This window comes from Etheostoma spectabile, chromosome 11, assembly GCF_008692095.1.
Source record: "Etheostoma spectabile isolate EspeVRDwgs_2016 chromosome 11, UIUC_Espe_1.0, whole genome shotgun sequence".
In the NCBI taxonomy this organism is placed as follows: Eukaryota; Metazoa; Chordata; class Actinopteri; order Perciformes; family Percidae; genus Etheostoma; species Etheostoma spectabile.
Window position 1 is genome coordinate 9,721,943 of NC_045743.1, and position 23,636 is coordinate 9,745,578.

The following is a 23,636-nucleotide window of genomic DNA, read 5'->3' on the forward strand; positions in this document are numbered from 1 at the left end:
TATTACTGCATAGTTTCATATCTCAAAGCAAATACATCCTATTTTAGACCAAAACATGTGTGTAATGTGTGTGTAGTAGCATGTGCTGAAAATGGCATCTTGTCTCGTTTCAATTCCATTAGAAATCTTTAATCAGCAACATCCTTTTGCAGTCAACAAACCTACTCCTCACCAGAAATGTGTTAATGCTTATTTATAACTTTTATGTTCAATAGATACAGTATATTTTAATTGTCCTAGATTTGAGATTGTGTGCAAGGTTTTTATTCCCAGGTAATTTTATGGATTTTGGTAGATTTCAAGTTCAATCAATTTCCTATCAATTCAAGAAATAAAAGGTATTCAAGGCAATAACCCAAGATTAAGTGCATACTTACTAATTAAAGCTTTACAGTCCCATAAATTAGCTCCTCATCCATCACATATATTTTACAACCTTTAAAGGTGTGGGACACAGCATAAACCTTGTGATCATTAAACATGGTTACTGGTCAGGGAAGTCTGTTTTTTTCTTTAACAAGCAAATAAAAATGCATGTAGCCATTTCTTTTCTTAAAGTGGATGCATACATCAAAAGTCTGGATTTAATCCATGGCTTCTACAGATGAGTGGATTTCGGGTAGGAAATTGGTGGCCTCTTTGGTAATCACACAGTACCCGTTCTCCCCACTACAATATTATATAAAAAGAAAGAGACAAAGCCAAAACTGAGAAGGCATTATGTGTTTAGCTCAGGGGGTGGTTACATAAGTCCAGGTGGCAGTTATTCTTACATTTACTATAAAAAATCCCACAAAATCAAGAATTATTACATTTTGATTTAATTTATATGAATGCGTTTTGATTGAAAAACACCATAGTGACTTTTTTCTTCAGATACACTAAAGATGTGATGTCTCTTAATGCAATAATAGGTCTATGACTCTGTCCTCGTATATTCTTCTTAACCCATTTGCTGCTCACAGCTTTCCACCGGCTTGCAGAAACAATCTATTTGAGTATATCAAACTCAATATTCTGTGAATTTCTCTCATGGAATTTCTCTGCATCACAGGTGTTAAAAGGTTTTCCTGAGTGCCTGCAGGCAGATATCTGCCTTCATCTCAACAAGAGTCTTCTTCAAAACTGCAAAGCGTTCCAAGGAGCCTCCAAAGGCTGCCTGAGGGCCTTGGCCATGCACTTCAAAACCACTCATGCCCCTCCTGGAGACACTCTGGTCCACAGTGGTGATGTGCTTACCGCTCTCTACTTTCTGTCTCGCGGCTCTATTGAGGTCCTTAAAGATGACATTGTGGTAGCCATCCTGGGTAAATACAATCCCTTGTTGATTATGTGAATTATAATAATGAGCAATACTAGATAAGGCTTACTAAATTAATAAGAGATTGTTATGTATGTCCTATGAAAGCTGAAAATGGTATAGGGGGATTTATATATCTTCTTTGAGCTTAGAACAATTGTTTTTTGTTTGACCTTTTGCCAGTGCCAATCATTAGTATCATGAAAGTAGTAGCAGTGGCAGTGGCTGTTGTTCTCAAAATGTCCGCATATCACAGAGAGACAGTCAAACCTGTTGAGACAAATACAAAAAAACAATTCTGCAGCTTTTGAAAAAGGAAATGGTGGTTTAAAGTCCTATTATTCTCAGTTTGCATACGTAAATCTAATGTCAGTGCTATCAATATGCCAAGATTTAGCTTTTTGTTTAAAGTCAAATTGCACTACTTACAACAGTGTCACGCTAATACCCACGTGTGAATATATTCATATGGTTGTATTGAACAGATTGGGCATTTAAAATATCTCTGTTCACATTTTGCATTAAATAATGCAAAGTATGCTTTTCAGAATTTCTGAAAATTGCTAGACAACATACTATTCCTTTAATGCACATGTGGGTTCCTACCTTTGGCTTTTTGTGAAGGGTATTCATTATGCAGTTTGTTCTGATTGATTGAAATATTTGAATTGTTGATTGAGCTAACCTCCTACTCTGCCCAGGATGCTTGATATTTTCAAGTATGTGGAGATACTGCTGTCATAAGTTCAGGAAAGGATAAACAATGCAGTTTCCCACGGGACACACAGTATTTTAACATAGTAATATTTAGGAAGAGGCTCAGCCGCACTTGTGTGCACATCGAAGAATTAACTCTTATAATTGTGAGTCCTTTAAACGTGGATAACGGTAAGGTTATTGCAGCAGCTGAATCGCACTGTGTTCACACATTTTGACAAGAATGGCAAGGTGTGCCTGCTGTCCCCTATTATGTCCTCCAGGCAATAAGGCTGTTCATGTAACAGGTTTGAGTCTCTGTGGCATTTCTATTAAGTGGCTCCATGAAAGCTTGTTTGGCAATTTCAAAGAACATGGGAAAATAGCTGCCACTTTTTTGACAGCGCAGGGAAATGACTTGAAGTTGCAAAATAGGGATTATATAAATGGGCAGTAAAAGACTATTCTGACTAAAACCATTGCCAGCTATGAATGTGAAATACTGTTTGCCTCAGTTTTATAGCATAATGATAGTGAATACTCATTACTCTTATTAGAACAATGAGTATTTATCTTCTCTCTCTAACAAGCAGTTGCTACAGGCCACATCTAGATTAAAGTTGGCATTATTCATGAGATAAATGCTCTCCAAAGCTGCACCCGACAGAATAGGGTTTAAGTATAGCAAATCTGCGGAATCACACTAAAACCCATTACTAACAAACACACTGTACTGTTGTATTTGATACAAACATAATGCTCCAACAGCACCATTTTGCTGTAATTTGTTTGTGAAAACCAAGCTGTCCCAGCCTCTAACAGGTAGTGGTCAGATGATAGCACTAAAGAAATGTTCTTCTTGTAATGATACTGAAACTGACAAGGTTACTTGCATTGTTTCACAAGTGAGGAATTAGTGTCTTACATTGCAATCCAGGTTAATGATGAACTAAATCTTTGTGCTGAGAGCTGCATGTTAGTGAGAGATTCAGCACTCTGTGCAAGGCTATTCTCTGGGGTAGAAAGGTGTCCGGTGCATGCTGTGAAAGGCACACTGGCAGCCAACATATCATATCTTTCTTCTGAACCCCTGCTTACAGTGTTGGCATTTAGTGAACCCGGGGACCAACAAAGGGATTTTTTATCAAGGCCTTTAAACTAGATCTCCAGTCCTTTGCTAAGTGGACTCTCACTTTAGCATAGAAAACTTGGACGGTAGTCGTCATGACGTCGTAGCAATATGCTTGGCTTCATTATGCGATAGCCATTATCAACACACATTTTTCCCTTTGAAGTATGCAAGTGTGTCAGTCACAATCAAACCCTCCGTTTTTTCTCCACATCAAAGCTGCTTTGAGTTATCAGTTAATCCTCAGCATAAATACTTGATCAAAGATAGGAAGACAACTGATGCACACACCTTGTGAGACCATCTACACAGAGAGGAAAGGCTGTTTGATTTTTATTATCCACAAAAACAAACATGTCTGTGCCCTTTTAGTGAGAGCCTGAGGAACAGCGAGACAAGTCCCTATAGAAAACAAGACACAACTTATTCTCTATAACGCGCATGGCTCCTTGTAGAAGTCAATGAAGGTAACACTGACATATTTTCCCCCATACCATTGAGCCGTTCGAGAAGATTAATTGTCTGTGTGTGTGTGTTGATACCAGGAATAAATGACATATTTGGAGAAATGATCCATCTATTTGCCAAGCCCGGGAAGTCCAACGCTGATGTGCGAGCTCTGAGTTACTGTGACCTGAGCACCATTCAGAGGGAAGATCTGTTGGAGGTGATAGACATGTACCCAGAGTTTGCTGACTACTTCTTCAACAACCTGGAGCTTACCTTCAACCTCAGAGATGAGTCTCCAAAGGTAGATGATATTGCACTGGTATTATGGGAGCTACATGTTCAATTGATGCTATTCACATTGTCATGACTATGGACATTCACAGTTATACTTTGATATTTATATTGCAAGATTTAAGTAATCTTTCAACAACCTAAAATTTCTAAATTTTGACCACTAATCGTATTAATTAATATATATTAATGATCCCATTGTTGCAGCCATCAGGCTCCCAAGGCGGGGATTCAGGCGGCGAGGCCAGTAAGAGCCTTAAAAGAAGGATCTCTTTTACACCAGATGTATCTAAAGGTAAGTGGAAATAGGTCCAGTACAGCCTCTTGTGGTTGCAAATGTGTTCTCTGTTATTGATTACTGAGTGAAGCTCCCTGGGAGCATCTATTCCATAAGGACTACAATACATTGTTATTCCACTGACTCCTGTTGATTGCCCTTCTATAGGGGGAGACAAGGAAGTTATTAAACCCTTGGGGAGGGAGAGGGAGTCTAACTCGTGCCTGAAGATAAGTTCAGAATTCCTGGGTCCTTCTCCACCCAATGACCCAGTCCTGGACTCCAATCTTATTGTCAAAGACAACAAAAAGCAAAGACCATCTTTTGAAGGTAATATGTTTTTGTTTTACTGATAAGTATTATGTCAACTTAATCTTGAGAATTTATTAAGAAGTGTTGCTAGGGGTTCCTGGGGGGTGCAGGGCAAACATTTAATTGGCAACAATGAGAGGCCAGTGTGGGTTTATGTCCTTGTTGTTGCAATAGCAACTTTGAGTTGAAGGTTGGAGCAAATGTGTGGAGGTGGTTGAGATCTTTCCAGGCTTCCAATGCTCATTTGACTAACATATACATGAGTTTAAAGGCTTGTAGTACACAAAAGACTGCACAGCAATTTCTAACACTATGAGACAGGATTTTCCAAATTAGGGGAAAAATGGGAACGATGCAATGGTTAAATTGAATCACAGCAATAGCTTAATCTAATCATCATCCAATTATTGTATACAATAAAAGCCAAACATTACAAGCTTCACAAAGGCGTTTTATAGCATGGTTATTGCAATACATGGCATAATATTTTACTGCTGCATGTTTTGTAAATATCAGCAACAGCCAATTCAATGCCCTATTTCTTTTCTTTTTTTTTAAGATTAGTTTTTGGGGCCTTTTAGGCCGATATTTCCACAGAACAGATGAAGACATGAAAGGGGAGAAAGTGGGGGAGAATGACATGCAGCAAAGGGCCGCCGGTCGGAGTTGAACCCGCGGCCGCTGCGTCCATACGTGTGCTCCTGCTCTACCAACTGAGCTAGCCCTATTTTTATACAATAGGAAGGACCGGACTATGACACAGGCATACTATACATGTATTGTTATTGTCAATATCTACATGATGATGTCATTTAACTCAATATCTGAGGTCTTTGTTGTTGTAACTTCAGGTATCCAATAGTCACATCTGTAAAAGAGGGCCAAGCGGTTAAAGACTTACATTTGCAATAACGAATAGTGTCTCTTACTAAACCAGTGTGCTTGATTTAAAAAAAAAAACTGACTATAACCTGATATAGAAATTGCAGAATTTTGTATGAGCAAAGCATATCCCAATGACAAGACTGGCAAACCAACCAGACATTTGTTGATATGAAGAAAACTAAGAACTGAGTGACAGACTGAATCTGGTAAGCTCTACTGCTGGAAGGATACACAGTACGAGGCCACATAAGGGCAAAGTGCCATCCATGGTAAAGGCACACACAACATCCAACAAGGGTCATCATATCTGTATAGCTTATCATGATAGTGCATAGCCAACTGCACAGACGGCAGCACCAGATAGGGTAATCACAGTATTCTGTGTTTAAAATCACAAAAGAGGCTCAACACATATCAGTGGACAGCAAGCTGAATACTACCAGGTGCCCAGCAGAGATAACAACCGAGTTAGTTTGCTACTGGAAAACATGGCATTATGTCTCCCAGTACAAGGGCTTGATAGATTACAACAAGGAACCTACACACAGGTCTCCTGTAGAGATTAATTACATTCTATTTTAGTTTTTTTATTTAATGATGACGTTGTCCTGACCCACATGTGATGATGTAAAGCATGCGTGTTGGTTTGGCTCTCCAGATCTGTGCTGTGATAAATGGGCCTGTAAGAAGCCTACGGACTACCTGGATGAGTCAGCACAGTTGCAGGACCTGAGAGACGATAATTCTGCCACCGAGATCACATATGGAGATCTGGAACACCGCTTAGGTCAGCTTCAAGAGCACTTAAACAGGTACATCTTTTCAGAGTCAGCATATAGATAGTTGATTTAACAATCATAAACTAGGAATTACCGGAATTTAAACTTTACCCGTTTATAAACCAGTGCATAATATACAGAGTGTAAAAGTGTTTTTTCTTCTTTATACTGTTCTAAGTCTCAATTGTTACTTTGTGTCACCACCACAGAAAGTGTTTTACTTTTTTTATTGATCATAACTTTATTATTTGAGTCTGATAACTCATTCACTCTCTCAGTCACACTGGATACTGCATATATGAGATTTTAAGTGTAGCATTTATTGTATTTTTGCATTATTGTAAATGTCTTATTATCTACAACAGAAAGAGCCAGGAGGCACCAGTGACTCTATAACACTTGGAGTAATGCCCCTTTACTGTAGCCTATTGCGCTTTGACACAGTTCAGTTTGCTATTGGTTTGAATGTTGGAAAGTTGGATACACTGTCTAAGTCTCTACGTTGTTTGTTGCTCAAACATTGATGTATATTTCAAATTGTTGGGGAAGTGTCACACTGTCTTACTTCCAACGTTTCAGTACTGGACCATCTTCGAACCTGAAGATGAACCACAGATCAAACCTGGACCGTCTTCAGGTTTGAAGATGGTCCATCTTCTTCAAACTTGAAGATGGTCCAGTACCGAAACGTTGCATATTATTCAAACTTTATATTCTTTGCAAGAAAGACGGTGTGTTGGAGTTTTTCTTTGCAACTCTTGACCTACTTGTCTACCTGTCTCACGTTGTAGATATGGAAAGTATTTTTCTGTACTGAGGTCTCAAAGTTACCAAAAGAAAAGAAGGAATTTTTAAAAAAAAAAGTACATTTTAGGCGTGAGGGTGTGGCATTTGTTAGTGGTTTTGGTCATTTTCTGAAGAAATAACACAACAAAATTTGTGATTATTTGTATTATTTATCCTAACATTATGGAACGCTTTATTTTTTAAAGTTGTCACCTCCCACACTGCTAAAAGTAAGCCACACTTCCTCTGCGATCACTGGCAACATTTAGTTCAATTGCCAATGTTCATGAGTAGGTGGAGGAAGGCAAGTAGCTGGCAGTAGCTTTTGTCGGACTCCGAGTGGGTGGCTGGATCTATTGGAAGCCGGATGTACCGCTGCAGAACCGAATCATATTAAACATTGAGAATGGATGAGTACAACACATTGCAGAGTCTGTAGTAGCTAAACGGAATGTAAAACTGATGATTGAGAACAAAGTATGTCTGAAGCATCTTTGTACAATAACGATAACAACAATACAATAAAAACTCTAGCTAAACTAACTGTAATTTAAACAGTATATATGCAAGTAAGCTCTCCAAAGCTAATACTGTACATTGAATTTTAGTCTCATTTTTTTCTGAAGTGGAGAACCACATTGGCCAATCGTTTAACCACACACCTGCAGCCAGCAGGCCACCTGAAATAGACACACAAATGAACAGCAGGTGGTATTTTTAGCTTAGATTATCACAGAGACCAAGAGACAGCATCAGGGTTCAGGGAATACCGGGCTGGCTGATTTTATTTAGCACAAATAAAACATTTTATCCACTGCTCTCTACCTGACCATGTTTTTTTCCCTAATGCTAGCTGGCTGCAGGATAAGCAGCAACTCTCTCTCATTTTGTTTTTTTGTGGCTTTGACTAGTCTATCTAAGGATATGGCAGGGAAAGAAATACTGGTGTAGCATTCTATTCAACAATCTATAATAATATTCAAGACAAATTAAGCTTGCTGCACCTGTAACAAATGTCTACTTTTACTTAATCCCTCATCAGTCATGATCTAGTAAACAATGCTGCCTTGTACAATAGAGCAGCACAGTAAACCGGGGACATAACACAATGTATATGTATTGATGTATTAGATGGGATACAGGTAATTAAAAGGTTTTTCAACATTACCCATTTTTGCCAGAGGCCCTAAAAATAGAGCTTGGATAAAATCTTCTCATAATTAGATTCACTAAAATGAGTGTGATACAGTCATTTCCACATTAAACGCTAAATTCACACCTCCCACAGAAAGCTCATTATCACTCCTTGTATGGACAGCGTATTTTGTCCACTACTTTGGCAGAATGTATTTCCACCATCTCTTCATTCCTCCACTGAGGAGCACAAGCTCCACCTAGTGCTCAATAAAGTACAACTGGCGTTACATGATCAGGCTTGTGAGAATCATGCATTCATCTTGTCTTGTCTGTGATTATCTGTCTTTCTTACTCTGTTTTTTCTGTTCTTTTTGAGGCTGGAGTCTCAGCTGATGACAGATATTCAAACCATCCTGCAGCTGCTGCAAAGACAACCAACACTGGGACCTCCAGCCTACAGCACTGTGACTGCCAGTCCAGACTATCACAGACCTGCTGTGAAGGTCCAGCCAGTTGCTCTGACTGCAAGAGATTTTTTCAGCCATACAGGAACTCAAGTAAGGAGGTTATAGAAGGTAGAGACAGTTTTCTTCCCACACAATAAGTTATTTTTGCACATATGTTCATTAAACATTACTTTTTTCTGGCAAAGCACAGAAGTTGTGTCCGCTGACATTTACAATCACTCAAGTCATCAGTGGTGTTTAAGGAGGCAATGAGGCTGTTTCTATAAAAAGACTATTTTGCTTTGCTCCTACCTGTTTTGATTGATTGGTTTGTCTACTACAGTTTTTGCCAGAAAGTCTGGACAATCACAGGAACCAGTCTGAGCCACTGGATGACATTAGCCTTGCCCAAATGATAGTCTAAACAGGCTAAAAATTGATTTGAAAATTCACCTCCAATTCAAAACCATGTTTGACTAAGAATAGGTTACCAAGTTGAAACAAAACATTGAATGAAAACCACATGTTGCATGATAAAATCACATTCCGTTTTAGAGTAAACACAGGTCCGTTAACGCCTAAGCCGGCAACTAAGTTGCATATTCTGCCACTCTTCTTCTTAGGGCCCCAGCCTCCAACTGGAGAAGGCCATTCAGGAATCCAAAGACTCTCTGTCGAGCTTGGCCAACATGAATGCGCCCATTGAGGGCAGCCTTACAGCTATGCTTGTACAAAGACATACAGAGCCACAACAGCAACAACAACAGCAGCAACAACAGCAACAGATCCCAGGGCATCAACAGTCTGCACTGATCTTTCTTCCATCTGAAACCTCTTCCACCTCCTCTTCTTCACAAGCCCCTTCTGACTCCAACCTGAACGCCACTGGACTCCATAGACCTATCTCAGACCAAGAGTTTCCAAGGCCATAAACCTTCCTGCACCACAGTGTTCATATATCTGGGTTGTACTTTATGTAGCATCATTTTAGCAGCATGCTGGCACAGCCATCTGTGTTGTCCATTTGCTATGGCTTGATAATAGCAGTAAGATGTGGTTTTGTTTGATTGTGCATGTGGATTAAAAAACTGTTTGCTGCAGTTAACAGTGTGTTAAACTTCAGTTATCAGTGGAATAACAATGGTTACATATTGTGACAGTAATTTTATCAACATTGTAGCCCTTTGATGGACCCTTTAAGCATCATCTCACACACAGTCAAAATGTAAATTCACACACCTATCAGGATCAGAATGAACCTAGTCAACCACACCTACACAACCCTATACAGCACTTCCCCATATACTAAGTCTACAGCTTCCTAACTAAGTTCAACTTAATGAGCAGGGATGCTGGTTAAAGGGATCCACCTGGTTGTGATAGAACTAAAACTACAAGACCTTATCAACTTTCTGTTTCACCCAGGCTTTGTACTCTAATGGGCTCTAATGGACTCTGTACCTCTCCTTGTGCCACAACATTTCATGTCCCAAAACATAATTGGTCATGCTAAGTGGGCCACAAGGCTAGAGTCAGCCATAATGAACACCTCACCTGCTGTTTGCAAATGGGTTTAAAAGCACTAGTGCACCAGTCCAACTACATTCACAACTGTAAGAGGAGGAGAGGAGCTGACTGACCTACCTCACACTAGACGGGTCTCAATGTCTAGCAATACCCATCACCCAGGACATAGCCGCTATAGCTCACCAGTCTGTCCAGCAGATTGAGGACGGCCCAAAAACACAGCAAGTGCATGACTTAAGCCAACTGCTCCTCAACATCCCCAGGTAAGGTACCTTAAGGTGCTGAATGCTTGGCAAGATTCAGGGAGAGACCAAAAGCAGGGACTTATGGCAAAAACAGACACTCAAAAAACACTCAAAGTCCTTTCTGGTCCGTGGAAGACCAGGACCAGGACTTAAGATTGTATGTGCTGGCTTTAGGAGACCCATCTCTGTCACCAGGTTGTCCAGGCAGTTTGCAACCTGATACTTAGAAGCAAGAATGGAAGCCAAAGCTAGGGCCCTGCATGACTTTGTGTCCTGTGTCCTGTTAGAGCCTGTTAAGAGTCTAAACCCTGTGCAAATACAGACTCTGCCACTCAGAGGGCCTGCATATGAACAGACTATACAAACTATTTTCTGCAGCTATTAGTGTAATACAGTATTATTACAAAGGTGTGAGAACAGTTTTCTTATCCTTAGTAGTATGCCCATGTTCTTTGAAGTGTGACTCAGGGTTTATGGAAAATTGCACTGCAAAATACAGTACAGTATCAAGTATACTGTAGTTTTCTTTTTTCAATGATGTGCATTATTACTGCAGTTGCTGACGTGCACCTACTGTACGATGTTAAGCCAACAGAACACACCATACTTGCTTGTCTGGGCAGAAATTATAACATGCAGATTTACAAATATTTTGCTGTTATCCCAGAGCTATAGACCTCTGACAAACAAGCATGGTGTAGATATTTCTACATGGCAGTGCATGTGTTTTATATTTATATATTTACTGTTTTGCACTGCGTATGAGCCCAAAGTAGCACATTTCAATATAAAATGATGTCAGCATATTTGTCTCTCTTTAGGATGTATTTAAGAGTGTTTTTGGAAAAGAGGGGGACACACTGAACGTTAGTAGCGCATAAGCAGGCCTCAGAGAAGGTCTTGTGCCTATACAACCGATCTAAATGCTAAGTCACCATCATCTTCATGTATAACTAACCATACCATTGACAAAGCATATTGTTTCCCTGTACTGTTTTTATTGTCAATGTACAATAAAGTTAAAATACTATTAGAAAATTGTTAGACAGTAAATACATTACGTTGCAAGATGTAAAAAAAAAAAAGTTAATAATATGAGAAACTTTTTAGCAGAACAGTAAATACATATGTTTGTTTTGAAGATGTGGAAGCAATAAATGAAATCACTTTTAGTTTTGTCATATAGTTGTATTTACAATGAAAATACTTTCATTACTCAATACATCATTTACGAGTTTATGAGTTTCTTAGTTTGTATTGGTATGTCTTAATCTACAAAGTTATTGTAAGTCAATGTTTTTAATTACTCTGGCTGATTAGACCTCTCCACAGGTTGAAGCTAGGCAGAGCTATGCTGGGAATTACATCAGGTCACAAAGTCAATGGTACAATGGTAAAGCTGTCCCACTTTTGTAAGTGCAAAATGAGCGTGAGGGAGAAGTCAAACAGTTTTAATCAGCCACAAAAAAAAAAACATCTATGTGAGTTGTACAATATACTATATTGATACATAGATAATAGGCTATAAATGACACGCCCCAATATCAGTTTAGTCCTGATAGGTCACTGTTAGAATATTAGAAACATTTGTCATTGGTGTTTAACAAAAGTACACAACTGTACCAAGTGCTCTAAAATGTGTGTACAGTAGGTCTGGGTGTACAACCTCTCATATCTGCATAGAATGGTCTAATACTGACACCCAGTGGCCAGTTTAATTCTTGAGAGTTTGGGAGAAATGAAACTGAAAGTGTTTAATTTCCTCGATACAGTGAATCATCATTTTTCTTTTTTTTTTGCTGCTGCCAGTAGATTTGATCTACACCGGAGCCAGTCTGTATATTGTGATCAGCCTTATTGGACGGCTAGTTTAGTTATAATGGCTTCCGATGAAGACGATGTCAAGGAGCGTCTCATTGAAGTGTACCGGCCGAGGTTGCGAGAGCTTATTGTTGTGGATCGGGTTCTGGATCATTTACTGTTTATCGAATACGACAAAAAGGAGCAGATCAGACAAAAAGCGAGGACAGATGGTGACATAGCAGCTGCGGATCGCCTTATTTCCGCAGTCATGAAGAAGCCACACACTCCTGGCTGGTTCACGGCATTTGTTGATGCTTTGGAACATTCAGGTTGTAAATATGCTGCGGAATACTTGCAGATCAATCCCCCCGAACCTGAAGTGGAGGCAGAGAATGATCACTGTGTCAAGCTTATTCAATTGCTCTCTCCCAGTCTTGTGGAAATGCAGACTGACGAGGTGTGCCTCCACTGTTTCTCCAAAGGCCTACTCTCCCAGGAGGACTCGGACTTTGTAAGAACACTGTTTTGGTGATCCACTGCTGATAAATTCTTCATTCATTTTGATTAGCACTTAGCAATAAACAGCTCACAGTAAATGTATAATATACCTACTGTCAACACATGTAGCCTAGTTTGAATACAACTTTAGTGTTTGTAGTTTTTCCTTTCTCAGTTCACTTTAAAGACCCAGTAGATGTGTTTGCAGTGATTGACCACAAGATGGCAGACAAATGCACTTATCTGTTTTGCAGAGCACTGTACTTCCCTCTGAATGCATAACCAATGTAATCCAGTTATTATGCTTGTTTTGTAGATTAAAACTACAACAACAAACAAAGGACACCAGTGTGGAGCCCGTGAACTTCTGAGATGTATCGTGAGAGCTCCAACAGGATGGTTTTCTACATTTCTCGATATTTTGCGTGAAACTGGCCACCAAGACCTGTATGAGCTAACAGGAGGGCCATCAGACTCTGACAAAAAAGGTAACTAGCACACCCATCACAGGGAATGTCATTAGTCATTAGATCTTGTGGATTAGAAAAGCAAGTTTATTTGGTAGAGATTATTAATTATTGTAAATGCCAAAGTGTGATTTATTTATATCTCATTAGGCGCAGATGAGAAACTGCCTTCACCAATGGATGAATCTACAGGAAGTGCAGCAGCAGCCACTGAAAGCTGTGATAGCCCACAGTTTATGGACATCAGCACATCCGAGGAGCCTGAAGCAGGTCTTACAGAACACCTCTGTTCATCAATCAATTGAACAAATATACCTTTACATTGGACAGCAATGGATAGATGAGCCAGTAGTCTGGCTCATCTACATATTGTAGTCAAATAACTGGATTTGTACATTCATAGGCAGGCAGTTTATGGTTCAGTTCACCCGAATCACAAAATGTATGGTTATGTGAAACAGTTTTATAGGGACATGTTTATCAAACTTGTTTCTTATGTAGAAGATGAGTCACTATGTCACTCTCAAACTGACCACAAGGATTACCATGAGTAACCGGGACATTGCTTGTTGAAAAGGTTTTTTAAATGTAATTTATTTATGCTTGGAGGATCAAACAGACCATTCAATTCTCCCCTCTTTTAGGGGAGAGGCAGAAGGAATGTCTATCTGCAACTATATGCATAGATACCACCAGGCATGAGAGGTGAAATTTATTCTTTTGTCATTTGGGTGAAGTGACCCTTTAGCAGCTGATAGGCTGCACACAGTAAACAAGGCCAGCATTTATGTCTTGCCTTTCTTGACTGTGATTTTCATACCTTTTTCAGACCTATATGAAGGAGTGAGCACTGGTCCCAGACAACTACCACACAGCTTGGACACCCCACAACCAGGTGTGACTGATCCACCTCTACACATACTGTTAATGTTGTTCAGGTATTCAAAGTATTGTAGTATTCCAAAAGCCTGTTCTGGGTCCTAGTAGACCACAAACGAAAACCAAACTCATAGTGAGAAAAAAACATAGTCTGGATGTGTAAATTTACTATCATAAAGTCCTAATGAGTGTGCTTGGAACATGTTGCAAATGGAACCTTTCTGCCTGCTCAACACCAAAGAATATCTTCCATGTGTTGTACTATGATCAACCACATAGAGGTCAAAGAGGACAGAGCATAGCCAGAGCTTCAAATGAAAACCACATGCTGACTCTCTGTCAGCGCATTGTAAAGTAATGTAAAGGAAAGGTTTCATTCAAGTCACTGTGGAGTGGGGCCTTCCTTTACACCTCTAGGCCTAATGAGGCAGTGGAAATAATTATACAATATAAATAAATGCAGGAAGTGTCTTTTATGTTCTAAATATGAGGCTAGAGTATATTTTGTCTCATTAATGTGAGTAATATCATGAACCTGACTGGTTGGCCAGAGTGCACCGTTAAAACAGAAAGGATTACATGTAAAATTGATCCACCAGACTGTAAAAAATGAGATGTATATGCATAATTATGTGTGGCTCTTTTCAAATTAATTTCACTGCACTAAATCAAACTGAAAAACAAACCTGTGGACTTTCTGTTATTATTGGAACTGTACTAAATATAGCTGATTGTTAACCTTCCAGTTTTAATACGTTTAGCGTCTGGGAACTGCTGGTAAAAATGCAGGGGGGCTCACAGGCCACCGTTTATTTTTTATTGCCGTAAAGCTCTCTCTCGCCGTCGGCACGGATGTGTATTTACTTCTATGTAGTTGCTTGAACAGCACTTTAACCTCTGGTATACCAAGTCTGAGAGAGAAAATTAAAAACTGTCTGCGCTGAGAAAAATAAAAATAAAACCGTTCCGGGGGTTTGAACTCATAACTAAGTTGAAACGTGGAACCTTGAGTTGGAGGTAGCAGAGAATGTGATACATGCACATTGATGTTGGTGCCTTAGTCATGTTTTATCCCCAGCCTAGACAGAGCAAATGAGTCATGGGCCTGCCAGCAACTTTAAGTCTGACTGAAATGAATCATAGCAAGTCCACTGTCCTCGCAAACAGGAAAATAAGACACAATGCTGCCATCAAGACCAGGGAAGTCATTAGTGAAATGGCATGTAATAAAATGATACACTCCAAGCAGCTTGAGAAAATTAAATAATTTATAAATGCGCGCAGATGTTAGCTTGTGCCTGATGTTTGATTATTTTTGGAAAATTTGAGCCAGTTAAATTGGCTCATATCCCTCTTTAAATGTGACTTCAAGTTGTGGACTTGTAATGATGTTGTAAAAGGCCAGTTGACATATATTTATTTGAACTTTAACAACAATATCAACTGCTTTTGACATAGTTCTTTAAATCTTTGAACTTGTTTGGACTAAGCAAGTACAGTACAATAGTGTCTCATACTGACATGATTTGTAGAGCACAGTGTTCATATCTTTACCACCTAGGATGTGGGTTCATCGGTGCTCCACTCAGTGCTTGTATATGTCTTTTAAAGTATGTATAGCACATTCCATGAATTTTGTTCATATGCATACAGTTTGCTTTGCATTTTTAACAGCACAGGACCAAAACCACAAACAATGACAAGTCGTTTCCTACTGGTAATGCCTGTAATTGTGGGTTGCTGACATAGACAAGAAAGTTTTGTGTGTCTGAACCTCTGCTCTGCATTACTGATCCAGAAGCAGCTGCCGGAGGCCCAGAAAAAGCTATTGTTCTTCGAGATTATCAGAAGGATGTCGCTAGACCTGCCTTGGAGGGGGAAAACATCATCATATGCCTCCCGACAGGAAGTGGTAAAACCAGAGTTGCAGTGTATATTACCAAAAAACATCTGGACCGCAGGAGGACAGAGGGGCATTCAGGGAAAGTGGTTGTCCTGGTGAACAAGGTACAATAACCCAAGTCTGGTGCACCTGATGAATGGCTTTGCATTGTATGTTGACCTACTTATGTCCTTTTTAAATAAAAAGAAAACATTCTGTCTTTCAGTCCAATTGCACATGTGGGTCAGCTCACCACAAACTACAGGCTATGAGGTTTAGATAGTCTCCTGCTCTTTAGTACTATTTGGCATGCATACGATCTGCTCTGCACTGGAGAAGACCACTACTAAATCCATTTTGAATTAAAGGTTTTCCAGCTATAAAAATATTTAGTTGAGTTGTAAAACAGCTTGAGAAATAGTGATTGTATGTGACTGAAACTGATCATAGTGGTTCATTCGTCAACACTGGAAAGAACACAATTATAACTTGCCTAGCAGTGTCCCTGCAGAAAAAAAGGGAGCGTCACACTCTGATCTTTAAACAATGAATTAAAATCTTCTAAATCGTAACAAAGCATTTATTGTGATCATAACCAAACGCATCCTCACATCGTCAGGAGTTTTGTAGAAACTATAGAAATGTATAGAAATAATGCAGCTATTTCTTTATTTCTTTTATTGAGAGTTATTTCTATTTGTGAAATGTTTTGACTTTGTTGCATCGACAGCATAAAACTGAATGTGCTCTGGTGTCCGGCAGGTTCCTCTTGTTGAGCAGCATTATTCCGCCGAGTTCTTGCCGTTTTTGAAGCCTTCCTATAAAGTGGAGAGAGTCAGCGGAGACTGCCAGCTCAAGATCTCTTTCACAGAGATCGTGAAGAACAACGACGTCATCATCTGCACAGCCCAGATCCTTGAGAATTTCTTGGAGAGGTCTAACAAAGGGGAGGATGAAGGGGTGAAATTAAGCGGTATGATTTTACAATGTGATTTTACAAAAGTAAAAAAACTTTTCCTTTGGTTTTTTAGTAAACTTGTTCACCACTTAAAAACAAACCAGTGGTCAAAATTGAAATATATACCTTTTTATAAAGGCTTCCTAAAACCTTTAGTTAAAATCTGTCTAGGCTTAAACCACCGACATTGACAGGTTTTGGAATAGAAAGCCACCCGGAGGACTCATAACAACTCCCCTGATGATACCTGACAGGATGTTGTCAAAGTCTTCCGGCTCTGCTGTTCACTCTTGTTGGCACTCACCAGTCCAAGGTGGAATAGCCACCTCAGTGGAACATATGCTGTTTGTTGAAACGCCTGAGAGCGTGTCCTTTTTCATCTTCCTTTTTTTCCTATCTCCTGCCTTCCAGGCCACACGTCTGTTCAAGCCATCAGTGTGTGGCTGCTCAAATTCACATGAGAGCATCTATCACCCACAGTACATCAAGCTGCCACTTCTCCATACTCTTTTTTTTCCTCTAGGGACACATTTGTATCACTCTGGTTAAACTTGTACATGTGAAGGAATATTATAATTCACCTCACTCACTCGCATTTTTGTAAAATACAAAAATAAGAAATGAGTTCAAGCTATTTTTGAAGTTTTCCAACACATGTTATTGTGTGGCTGAAACTGCCGTGTCAGGTTCCCAGAAAAGTGCTTGTTTGTGTGGGAGAATCTCTCTTACAGAAAGACGTTATAATCTGCGAGTGACAATCACCTCTATTTATTCAAGAAACACAAATAAATGACATTTAAATAGCATTGCTTGGTTGAGAAAATTGTAGTCCCTGGACGGTAATGTAACAGTGAGAGATGCAAAAATGTAAATGTTATTGTTTCAACAAAGCAAGCAACCATCTTGCTCAACAATATTCTTACGAGCTCTCTGAATCTTACAATGTCGGAAAAATACTGTACTGTACAATACATTCATTGAAATTTTTGGTTGTCATGTCTTTTCTTCATGTAGATCTGACCCTGATTGTAATAGATGAGTGCCACCACACTCAGAAGGGAGAAGTGTACAACCACATAATGATGCGCTACCTGATGCAGAAGCACAAGAACAACAGGCTGAAGAAGGAGCAGAAAGAGCCTGTGCCCCTCCCTCAGATCCTGGGCCTGACTGCCTCACCGGGGGTTGGGGCAGCCACAGTGATGAAAAAAGCTGAGGACCACATCCTGCGCGTAACTACTTTTCTTAGCTTCCTATGTAGACAAAAGCATAGAGCACATATTAGCCTATGTGTACAAAATATAAGCTACATCTTACAATGTAATGCAATCAACTATAATAACAGCAGAGACTATAAGGCTGTTTTAAGTTGATTTTAAAATTGTGATCCGATCCCAATTAAACAGCTCTGAGTATCTCACCTTGCAGTAGAATGTGTCTCCAAATGCAACTTGATTGACCACTTGTGATAAGATCTCACTTTCCTGGTCTATAGGCAAACATTTCAGTTTGCATATAGGCTGGTTGTGTTTATGTCATAGTTGTTACTCTCAAATCAATCATGCATTAGAAGCGTGCAACGACAAGTGAAAAAGCGTTTCCTGCAGCCTGTCTGTGTGCCGAAAGGACCTAACTTTTTTTCTGCATTATAGCGTTTTGTGTTTTTTGCTGCTTCACAATACAAGCTTTTAAATAACTAGGACTTTTGATAGGAAAAGAAGAAACGTGTTGTTCACCCTTTGACGGCCGCTAGATGTTGCAGTGTAGGAGCAGGAATGTCTGTAGTAAAATCCTACATATTTGTGAAGTTAGGTCTATTTTTTAAAACTAAAAACAAGGTTATTGTATACCGGCAGCCCCTGGCGACCTCCATACCACCGTCAACAGAGAACCACATAGCTCCAGAGAACCAAGAATATAATAGCAGGCAACACTGGAACAAAAGCATGACAGTATGAAAATAACATCCAAAACACGCTTTTTTGAAAAAAAAATACTTTGGAGAAATACTTTGAATGAGTACGTAGTTCCGTTCACATTTGAGTAGGCAGTTCTTTATGTGGCCGAGGACACAGTTGCGTACACACTGCTATAAGTGTGTGGTCATGCGGTCTGAGTGATCGGATCTCAATCTATTCTCAATCTTCCTGGGTGCATTCACACCTGTACTTAGAGCTGTCCACTTGTGATTGGATCACTCAGGGCGATTTTTAAAACTCGGTGTAAATGTGGTTTACAGTCTAAAAAATCACTGAAGATATTTTTTGATTGCAGTACATTTTACAGCTGTGGCCCTAATAGTGTCCACACCTAGTATATACACTTCACCATAAACTACATCATTTTCTTTCTTTTAGTTTCACTTTTCATCATTTGTTTTCATCTAAATCCTGCTCCAGTCTGCCTTAGTCATCGAGAATCCTGTTCATCCAGTCAAGCAGTTCCAAATGTTCCAAACTCCTTCTGCACACACACCAGCCATAAAGTTTCCTACAACCACAAAAGTCAAAAATTTAAAACAGCCTTTTGGCTTTAACTCACTGTCTGGTATGCAAAGTATAAATAGTGTGTATCACTGGCATGGAGATGTCTGATTTTGATTCATTTGAACAATGTAAATCTGTTTGTTTTAGATTTGTGCAAACCTGGACGCTTCCAAAATTATGACAAGGAGCCTTGGGGAACACAAAAGAGAACCAAGAAAAGTTGTTGAAACTGTGGAAGACAGAAAAGAGGTACATTTATTCATCAGGAAATTACATGGTGGTAGCTTTATGGTACAGTTTCTCTCTAAGCAACAGCATTGGGAGTGTTGGAGTCTTTGTATCCTTTTCAGGATCCCTTCGGCGATGTAATCAAGAACATCATGAATGCCATCCATGCCCACGCAGAGCTGAACCCTACCTCTGACCTTGGCTCTCAGAATTATGAACAGTGGGTTGTTCAAAAAGAGCGAATAGGTGAGCAACATTTTTAAAGCTTCAGGAATACTGACCATCATTTGATAACAAACTTCCTGGCTTTTTCTTAGATCTGAATGCTTGTCTCTATCCATTTTAGCTGCAACAGAGGAAAATCAGAAGGTGCGGGTATGTGCAGAACACCTCAGACAGTACAGCGAGGGCCTGAATCTCAGCAACACCATTCGCATGCGTGATGCCTTCAGTTTCCTGAACAAATACTACGACGAGGAGATTAAGAAAAAAGCCACACCAGATGATGAGCAGAACATACAAATCACAGATACTGAGAGATTCCTCTTCAATTTGTTTAAAGGTATGTGGTGTTTGGCAAAATCTCAAGTGACTTGTTATCAATACTGTTACAGCATTTTAACCCAATAGCTTATTTGCTTTGTTGCCGAGAGTTAGATGAAAAGGTTGATACCAAATTCATATCTGTGAATATAGGGCCCGTGCTAGTTAGTTTATCTTAGCATAAAGACTAGAAACACAGGGAAACAGCTAACCCGGTTCTGTCCAACAGAACAGAATCCACTACGCAGCACCAATTTCCCTAACTAACGTGTTAAATCTTGATTGTCTAATCTTTACAAAAAACAAAGTGCAAAACAAGCACGTTCGGGTTTCTATTCCATGTCATTTAGCTGATGCTTTTATCCAAAGTAATGCTATATATCAGAGGTTTCACGCCTCTGGACCAACTAGGAGTTATGTGTGAATTGAACCCAGAGCTCCCACACCAAAGGCATATGTGTCATTTATGCTGCGCCATCACCACCCCAGGAATGGGTAACTTCCTGGTCTTGGCTGGTTGCCTGGTAACCCAACAGCGATAACAAGATTTATAGTTTTTTGTTTTTTGTACAGATTAAACAAACAATATACAACGTGCTAATTAATAAGCTTTAGATGTGCTGGCAGATTTAGTTGTCTTTTCCCCCTTTCTTCCAGTCTTTTAATCTACGGTGACTGGCTACTGGCCGTAGCGGTACATGATGAAATTTCATCAATCTTCTCATATAACTCTCAACAAGGAACAAGAAAGTATATAAACCCATTTCCTTTAACCTCTAAAATTATACAAAGACTTTCTTTGAATTCTTATCTTGCAGACAAGAAGAAAGAGCTGCAAGAGCTCGCAAATAATCCACTGTATGAAAATGACAGCTTGACAAAACTAAGAAGTAAAGTTCTGCGTGAGTTCAGCAGCAGGGAGGCGGCCCGGGGGATCATTTTCACCAAAACACGGCGCAGCGCCATCGCTCTGAGTCAGTGGATACAGGAAAACCCCAAGTTTGCAGACGTCGGAGTCAAAGCCTCACATATGATCGGAGGAGGAGACCAGAGTGTTGTTAAGCCAATGACCGCGGTAAATGCACATTACACAAACTGCAGCACATTTTCCCCTAGCATTCAACACAATTCCAATTCCAATCCAATTCACACTTACCCTCCTCCATATAAATGTGTGTTGATTAGGCCGAGCAAAGGGACGTGTTGACCAAATTTCGTGATGGTGATGTCAACTTGCTGATTGCTACCACCGTGGCAGAGGAAGGTTTGGACATAGCAGCGTGCAACTTTGTCATTCGATACGGCCTCGTGACCAATGAGATTGCCATGATTCAGGTCAGTGATGTCAGTCATCAAATGAGGAGTTACATGTAGTGCCTGTTAATGATTATCATCTCTATGTCCAGTAATAAAGTCATCATTTTACAATTTTGCAATGAAATGTTAAAATGGTTGCTTACCACTGACTCTAGCGTTACCTTTTCGCAGGCACAAGGCAGAGGAAGAGCTGAGGACAGCAGTTACACTCTGGTCGAGGTGAAGAACTCTGGGGTAGCTGAGAAGGAATGTGTTAATGAGTTCCGCATTACCATGATGAACCGAGCCATTGACAAAATCAGGGCCTTAGATCAAGCAGATTACGACAAACGGGTACGTTCACTTCAAACTTTAAAAAGAAAACTGAAACCCACATTGCTGTGTAAGACTGTTCTGTGTGATGTTTTCTCCTTTCATTAGATCTTAGATTTTCAAATTCAGGCTATAATGGAGGAAAAGGTGAGAATGACAAAGAAGAAGAAGAAAAAAATGCAGTACGAGAAGTGTGAAGTGAAGTTTAGCTGCCGAAGCTGCAGCAAACCCGTTTGCACCGGCGAGGACATCCGGATCATCGAAAATATGCACAGAGTTAATGTTACACCAGAGTTCAGGTGCAAGTCAACTTTTACATTGTTGAGTGATGTATGCCACAACTTATTATGATGAATTATATGCATGCTTATCAAATTTGTTCAAAATCAAATCTAATACTGAATTGTTTTCTTTTGCAGTCAGCTTTTTATTAAGAGAGAAAACACGACTCTTCAAGAGCGACTTCTAGATTATGAGACTAATTACTTCATAGCGTGCAAAGACTGTGGCCAGGTAAGTGTATTTTTTTGTGCCCATTTTGAGAAATACACTTATTTGCTTTCTTTGGTCAATGAACAAGCCTTTGCTTACTCAATGTAAAAACCTAAATAAACTACCATATCATCCATTTTATGTGTTAACGTTGATGATTAATTTGAATGATTTCTGTTGCAGAGATGGGGTTCCATGATGCTCTACAGAGGAATCGAGTGCCCTTGCCTCCACGTGAAAAACTTTGTGGTGACGTTCGACGGAAAGAAGATTGGCAAATGCACCAAGTGGAGTGAGCTTGCCATCAACTTTCCCCCCTTCGACTACGCTGAACATGCAAGCTGTTTGGCAGATAAATCAGATGACGAAGACACTTACTGAATCACAACTGCGTATATTCACTAATACTCACAAAAACATTGACTTTTGTAAAATTATTATGTTTGGATTACACAAGATTAATTACTGCACCTATGCCAATGGTCAATGCAATGCTTCTTTTGAGTGCTACAGTGTTCATGCAGTGATAACTGGAGTCTGTGATGTTGGTGGTGGGTTAAAGAATGTACAACATCTTTTTATTGGGAAAAGGCTTATTTCAAAAACATGTAAGATTGTAAGATTGCAATGGTGTTGTTGGTATATCGGAAACTGTACGTGGAATTAACTGCATACACTTTTTAACAGTCATAAAAATGTACATATTGTGTATCAAAAAGCAGGAAAAATGATTTTCCTCTCAAACTCCTGTGGTCTCATGAGATATCAGCCCCTGAGCCTGTGATAGCCCATCAGAGCCCACCTGTCATCACACATGCAAACAAACTGTGATGGTTGTTGTATTTTGTGTTATATTTTGTCCTTATGATTGTGTTATTTTTTGGTCTTGTATATGTTTTGTTTCATGTCATAGTCCTTGGTTGCTCCCTTGTTGTGTCTGGTGTGTCTAGATCTCTGTCTTGTGGTCTTGTGAGTGTCTGTATCTTCTGTTTCCTGTTTTATTTTGATAGTCTGGTGTTCTGTCTTTAGTTTTACTTCCTGTGTTTTTCCACATGTTCCCCAGCCCTTGTGTCACCTGCTTCTGGTTATCGCATTACCCTCTGTATTTAGGTCTTTTCCCCCCCTGTACGTTTCTTTTCAGATCCTTGTTGTGTTCTTTTGTGTCAGGTCTCCCTTGTGTTTCCTTGTTGCTGTGTTTCCTGTGTCTCTTGATTTACTTACCTGCTGCTTACCTGTTTGTTACTTATTTGCTCTTTTTGTTTGGATTAAATTTGTATTATTTCAAACTGATTCTCCTCGCCTTCCGACACTTGGGTCCTAACATCCTAAACTTGACAATATCCACAAATTCCCTGCACCAACCGTAACATAAACCGGTGCTGGTGAATTTCCATTACAATAAAAATCCAACTGTTGGGCCAGTCACAGCGGCTATTTTTAGAGCATTTGTTTTTAAGAATTGTTTCTGAAATTGCAAAAGAAACCTGTGTGACCTGATTGTCCAGTGCATG

The 23,636-nt window shown here is 39.6% G+C and overlaps 2 protein-coding genes across 3 annotated transcripts in view; both read left to right on the forward strand.

Moving 5' to 3' along the window:
- Positions 1-11,437, forward strand: part of kcnh7 (potassium voltage-gated channel subfamily H member 7) — a 36,025-nt gene extending 24,588 nt beyond the window's left edge. Inside the window, exons 9-15 of the mRNA XM_032529895.1 lie at positions 1,053-1,307; positions 3,671-3,876; positions 4,074-4,161; positions 4,312-4,473; positions 5,999-6,152; positions 8,419-8,599; positions 9,112-11,437. Of these exons, the coding sequence (XP_032385786.1) occupies positions 1,053-1,307; positions 3,671-3,876; positions 4,074-4,161; positions 4,312-4,473; positions 5,999-6,152; positions 8,419-8,599; positions 9,112-9,420 (1,355 nt within the window). The 3' untranslated portion in view covers positions 9,421-11,437. The remainder of the gene's footprint in view (positions 1-1,052; positions 1,308-3,670; positions 3,877-4,073; positions 4,162-4,311; positions 4,474-5,998; positions 6,153-8,418; positions 8,600-9,111) is intronic.
- Positions 11,438-12,057: 620 nt separating this feature from the next.
- On the forward strand, positions 12,058-23,381 carry ifih1 (interferon induced with helicase C domain 1). Of its 2 annotated transcripts, none has more exons than XM_032529726.1 (16): positions 12,058-12,574; positions 12,878-13,049; positions 13,179-13,298; positions 13,858-13,923; positions 15,709-15,914; positions 16,552-16,762; positions 17,762-17,979; positions 19,381-19,482; positions 19,584-19,707; positions 19,808-20,023; positions 20,823-21,079; positions 21,190-21,339; positions 21,493-21,654; positions 21,742-21,932; positions 22,053-22,146; positions 22,309-23,381. In XM_032529726.1, exons 1-16 carry the CDS (start codon positions 12,140-12,142, stop codon positions 22,504-22,506), a joined length of 2,922 nt encoding a protein of 973 aa, XP_032385617.1. In that variant the 5' UTR covers positions 12,058-12,139; the 3' UTR covers positions 22,507-23,381. The 2 variants fall into 2 exon arrangements, with proteins under 2 accessions (XP_032385617.1, XP_032385616.1); XM_032529725.1 differs by having other exon boundaries at positions 12,059-12,574; positions 15,706-15,914; positions 22,309-23,379.
- Positions 23,382-23,636: the final 255 nt, after the last annotated feature.

What these genes read in the sequence shown, in the direction of transcription:
- ifih1 (XM_032529725.1), top strand. Translation starts at nt 12,140, where the DNA reads ATGGCTTCCGATGAAGACGATGTCAAGGAGCGTCTCATTGAAGTGTAC. An exon ending in ATGAGATTGCCATGATTCAG is followed by an intron (nt 21,340 to 21,492) that starts GTCAGTGATGTC and finishes ACCTTTTCGCAG; the next exon opens with GCACAAGGCAGAGGAAGAGC. An exon ending in AAGCAGATTACGACAAACGG is followed by an intron (nt 21,655 to 21,741) that starts GTACGTTCACTT and finishes TCCTTTCATTAG; the next exon opens with ATCTTAGATTTTCAAATTCA.